This window comes from Fringilla coelebs (assembly GCF_963513975.1).
Source record: "Fringilla coelebs genome assembly, chromosome: 16".
Lineage (NCBI taxonomy): Eukaryota > Metazoa > Chordata > Aves > Passeriformes > Fringillidae > Fringilla > Fringilla coelebs.
The window spans coordinates 4,862,234-4,867,869 of NC_140042.1; the positions used below are offsets into that span (position 1 = coordinate 4,862,234).

The 5,636-nt window shown below is 52.8% G+C and overlaps 1 protein-coding gene across 1 annotated transcript; it reads right to left on the reverse strand.

Moving 5' to 3' along the window:
• Positions 1–606: 606 nt before the first annotated feature.
• Positions 607–3,000, reverse strand: ELFN1 (extracellular leucine rich repeat and fibronectin type III domain containing 1; the record flags this gene model as incomplete). The annotated part of the gene is made up of 1 exon (XM_084216579.1): positions 607–3,000. Exon 1 carries the CDS (start codon positions 2,995–2,997, stop codon positions 607–609), a length of 2,391 nt encoding a protein of 796 aa, XP_084072705.1. The 5' UTR covers positions 2,998–3,000.
• Positions 3,001–5,636: the final 2,636 nt, after the last annotated feature.

The window sequence follows — 5,636 nt, forward strand, 5'->3', positions numbered from 1 at the left end:
GAGTGAAAATGTGAACGGGCCTTCAACCAGGTAAAAGTCTAAACTGGAAGACTCCGTTTGCAAAAACAGCCCAAAAGATGGAGCTCCTTCTGGTCTCTTTTTGGTTTTTGTTGCTGTTTTTGTCGCTGTTGATTTTGGAAGGGAAGGAAGGAAGAACACAAACTGTTCACAAAGAATCCACAAAATCACGGAATAGGGACTCATGCAATGCAATATTGGAAAACGCCAGACCTCAGCTCTCTGCCCGCTCTTTCATTTTCATTTTAGATTCAATTTTTTCTTTTTTCTTATATTTTTTTTAAAAAATCAAAATGAAACAAAACTTTTTTTTTTTTTCCCACTCCACAGTTTGTTTGTTTGCAAAGTTTGTATTCAAATTTGGTGCACGTCTCACCAACGTGAGGACATTTTAATATCTCACTGTATATATTATATAGAATATTTATAGATTTTTCATTATCTGTTCTCTCTTTTAATTTTTTTATTGACTCTCTTTTTTTTTTTTTTTTTAATTTTATTTTGTTTCAAAGACAGTCTGAATAAAAATAGCTGCTGCGGATTTCTTTTGGTCCAGTTAGTGTGTTAAGTCACGAGCTGTGTGAGGACTCAGGACTTTTGCTGGGCAGAGACGCCCTTCCAGTAGTCTAAGATGTCGTGGAGATCCTCGTCTTTGGCAAACTGGACCTTTTTGCGTAGGGCGTGGCCGGCTGCCATGTACTCCTCCTCGTCTTTGTGCCGCTTGCGGTTGAGTTTGAAGCGCTCCCAGATGCTGTGCGATGGTTTGCAGGTGTACTCTGGGCTGGAGGTGTAGCTCAGGTTGTGGTACTGAGGCGAGAGCTGGGAGTAGGCCAGGTCTCTGGGGCGAGGGCGGGTCAGGGGCTCCAGGATGGAGGGCTTGCGCCCGCCCATGCTGTCGTGCTGCTCCCCCGGGTGCGAGCTGGGGTAGGAGTGCCGGTGCTCGCTGTACTGGCGGATCTTCTCCGCCTCTGCCCGCAGGATGGCCGCGGCCGGCGTCACAGTGAGGATGGTGTCGGTGGTGGGGGAAGTCTTCTCGATGTATTTGGCTTCGGATTTGTGGCCCGATCCCTCGGAGCGGTAGGACCTGGGGCTCCGTATGGAGCCGCTGGAAGAGGTGCTGGAGCGTTTGGGGGCCGCCTCCATGCTGTGGTGTCGCTGGAGAGGGTGGTTGTAGCTTTCCTTGTAGACGGGGGAAAGGAATCCGTGCTTGCTGGGGATCTGCTCTGACAAGAGCACCAGCTGAGGCTCCACCGTGGAGACTGCCCCCGACTTCACCCCTTGGAAGGAGGTGGACTCGGATTTCAAGGCATCGATGCAGTTGTTGATGATCTGGTTCACCTTGTCCACCTCCTTGGCAATGGTGGAGATCTCAGCCACAGAGCCCTGCGTGTCTGGCGGCAGGGACAGCTCACAGTCTCGCCTCTCAGGCTGCTCACCTGTCCTCACCTCCATGTAGTTGCCCTTGGTGGCCTTGGGGGTCTCGCTGCTCTCAATCAGCTTGTACTGCTCGACCTCGCCAGCAGAAGGTAAGTAGGGGATGCGGGTCACTGTCTCCCCACCCAGTATCTGTCCCTGGGACAGCTGGGTGATGCTGGTGGTCTCCATTTCCGGCCCATACTTCAGCTCGATGATGGTCTTCTTCATGCTGCCGGCAGCCTTTTTGTGCTTCTCCTCCTGCTGGCGCCTCTTCCGGAGGCAGTAATACACCACGCCCAGGACAATCACCATGCCAAAGAGACAGCCCAGGATTGTCATGATGTAATGGGTGGCAGTGGAAGGGGTGGGCACCGGCTCCTTGCGGTTGGGTCTGGTGGGGGTGATGGTGACGCAGGTGTGGTTGTACTTGGAGTACTGGTGAACAGAGACTACACAGTAGGTGTAATCTCTTTGTGCTACTAGGTTGCTCACGGTGATGTTCTCCTCCTTCTTCCTGAGCTTGGTGATCATGGAGGAGAAGCCGTTTTCGAACTGGGAGAGGATGTACATCTTGCTGAAGGGGTAGGGGATCTGCACGGTGAGGACGGCCGAGTTGTGGTTGAGGTGCTTCACCTGGATGTTGGGGCGCACCTCCGTCTCACCGATGGGCGTGAACAGGGAGAACTGCGGCGTCGTGCCGTCGCCGGAGGAGCACTCCTCCTCGGAGCAGGGGCTTTCGGAGGGCACCGTGGTCACCTGGTACCGGGGAGGGATAAAACGAGGGATCACAGTGTAGGAGCCGCCAGTGCAAAGGGAAGAGAGCATGCTCAGAGCATTGCGGTAGCCAGTCCGGCCTTGGCCTAACAAGTAGTAGCCCATGTAGTCGGGTGGGGAGTCGCACTGCATCCGGTCGTAGGTGCGTGTCATGTTGGTGAAAGCCTCCAGCCATTGCAGGAAGCCCAGGAGCTCGCAGGAGCAGTAGAAGGGGTTACTGTAGAGTTCACAGACAGAGAGCTTGTTTAGGCCCCGAAAAGTGTTGCTGTCCAGTCTCTGGATCCTGTTCATGGACAGGTCAATGTTCACTATGTTGGGGCACTCCCAGAAGGCATTGGGGGTGACGGTCTCGATGAGGTTGGCCTGGAGATAGAGGTACTCCAGCTTCCCCAGGCCCCGGAGGATGCCCTCGGTGAGGTTCCTCAGTCGGTTGTAACCCAGCTGCAGCACCTGGAGGTTGAACTGTCCTGAAAAGGCACCGTCCTCGATGTAGGAGATCTCGTTCTTCGTCAGGTTGAGGTATGTCAGGTTGCCGAAGCGGCTGAGCGAGGCGTACTGCACGCTCTTGATCTTATTGTCGTTCAGCCGCAAGTCCACAATGGTGCTGTTGATCTGCTGGGGGATGGACTCGTAGGGGGGCTGGTTTTGGCTGCAGATGGCCAACCAGACGAAGCCCTTGTCCCCCTCGATGAGCCAGCAGTCCGCCCGTACCCCGCCGGCGTGCAGGAGGGACACGGCCGCCACGCACATGCAGAGGGCTGACGTCGCGGCCCACCGGCGACCTGCCATCTGGAAGGGCAGCACGGAGAAGGGCTCCTGGTCTGCTGGAAGCGGGGAACAGGACAGGGGCTGGGAAGGTGTGGGCTAGTGCTCCTTCGGCAGCTTTGCTTGCCTCTCCCTTCTCCTCATGGCTCAGAGACGGGAGGGAAGCGTCCGTGGAGAAAGCGGACCTCGGTGCCCACGGTGCTCGGCAGCCAGCAGCCAGGGGCTGCTACCAAAGCCTTGGTGGCTGAGGCTGGTCCCACATCACCAAGCCTCTGGCATCTCGAGGAGGGAGTCATGAAGTTAAGCGCCTGTGCAGAGGAGTTGTTCAGGCTTAGAGACAAGCCTTCCTCTCATTTTTTATAGTACTTCTCCTCGTTTTCTTTTTGCTGCACATCGTGGCGCTGGTCCCCATCTCCCTGTGCCTCCGTGCGTTTGGCTGTCCCCGCTCGGTCCCCCGGCTCACCTGCTCAAAACAAAACACAAGCACAAACTAAGCACAAAGGAAAAGACAGTCGGCAGTCAGAGGGGTTGGAGATCCATCCAACTCCCCTCTTAGCTAGGCACTCGCCTCCTCATTCTGGCAACCACCTTCCAAGCAGCCTTTGGCATATTTGGCTGGCACCAGCACTGTTTGGCAGCACAAGGAGAGGTGGTCACTGACCATTGAGGCCACCCTTGTCCAGCATCACTTTTTTGGCAGCTGGGAGACCAACACACATCCAGCACACCATTTGTCTGACCTATTTAGGTGTCTACCTGAGGAGGAGAGGAGTGATGCCCCAGAAGTGTCTGTTCCTCTCCGCTGAGAGCAGATGAAGTCTAGACAACTCGCTCTGATGTAGATTTGATGCTGCAGCGTTTTGCTGAGGGGAATCCTGACTGTCTCCTGTGCTGGTGTGTGCAGCAGCAGTGCCCACACAAGGGGTGCTGGTTGAGGACACCGTGTCTCTCTGCCATGTGGCATCTGGGATACAGCCCAGCATCAAATGCTTGTCCTGTTTCTGGGAACCTTTGCAAAACCCATTGGTGTGATTGTGAACCACCCAGTGTCCTTGTCCCTGCTTGCTGGGGGTTTGTTGCCTTTCTCCAGGGCTCTCCCTCCCAGGTGAAATGATGCAGAGGTGTGAAAAACCAGCAAACATTCAGTGACATAACAAGAGCATTTACAGAGGATGGGACAAGACCTTCCCTCCCCAGCCAGAAACAGCTGTTTGAAGACTAGGAAAAGTCTCCACTAGACACAAACCTGTGGGACTTCCAGCAGCCTCACTTCCCACAAAGAAATTAATTTCTGGCTCACATTTTCCATTTTTTCCCCCTAAATTTTTGACTAAGCATAAATTTCCATGGACAGCTCTTACTTCTTTTTCTTTTTTCTTAGGGAAGGCAAAAGTGGAGAGGTGGGAAATGCAGGACCACCAGCATCTCCTGGGTCATGCTTTTCCACAAGATATTGAAAACATCATCTGTGGGTATCTCTACTGCCAAATGGAACTCTAAGCAGTGAGATGTTATAGCAGAGATGGAGTTGCCCACAAATGGAGAGAAATCATCATGGCCTATCTAGAAAAATCCTTCTTTGAACTTTTTTGGGAACAGGAACACTGTTTGTCTCCCTTGTCCAAGGGCAGACTGTGGAAGCCAGGGAATGCACCTCCAATACTCCTTGGAAACATGGCTGGTAAGAACTGCAGGTTTCTTGAGAAGTTGTGAAGGAGATAGGGCCACATCTTACATCCAAATTTTCTTTCATTAAGTCTGAAAAATAGTATATACCCAGAAACAGTTTTCCAGACCATTTTACAGCGCCCAGGCTGGAATGTTCTTGGTGCTACATACCTGAAAATTGTGTGGGGCTGATTTTTTAGAGGCAGGTGTATACTCTGACCCTTGTCCCAAAGAAATCAGGTTCTTTTCCAGTCACAATACCAGGCAGGAAAGGAGAGCATATTTCACTGCAGAGACCCCTGTCCACCATTCAGTTTGTACCTTGGTAAACAGGCCAGTGATAATAAGCAGTAAAACAGTTTATTTGGTTGGCTTGTGACCAATGAGTCTGTTCCCTGGTGACAGTTGTGTTTCCATTACATGAGTGACAAGACCTCCTCTAACATCAGCTCTCTGCACATGAGACTTCCCAGCCACCTTTTCCTCAGTGTGCTGTCACTGCCCTGAGATGCTCAGACAATACTTGCAAGTCCATTTTAACCCAGCTGAGTCCTTGGAGCCGGGAAGGGAAGTGGGACTGTGCTCCCTGGCAGATTGCAGGTGAGTGCCCCCCCTTGCCACCCCCACAGAGGCACAGGCTGCAGTGCCAGACTGAAACACGTCTGCTGCTGCATCCCTCTGGTGTTAGACAACTCAATTAACCTCTCTGCACTCCAGCCTCCTCTCTGCTACTGTGAGATAATGATAGCACTTCATGGGCTGGGGGGAGACTGAAGCAAAGTGCCCTGAGCTCCTCTTTTTGGGGTGAAAATCCCAGCACACACATTGTGTTGCAGGTGGAGATTTTCTCTCTAGGAGTGCCAGCTCTCCTCTGCCACAGGGAGCAGCCTGGTGTCCAGCTCCTCCTGCATCCTGTGGGGATGTGCATTGCCCCTAAGGGTGTGGGATGGGGTATTCCTGGCCTGCAGAGCCATAAGCAATGGTTTACATTGTCC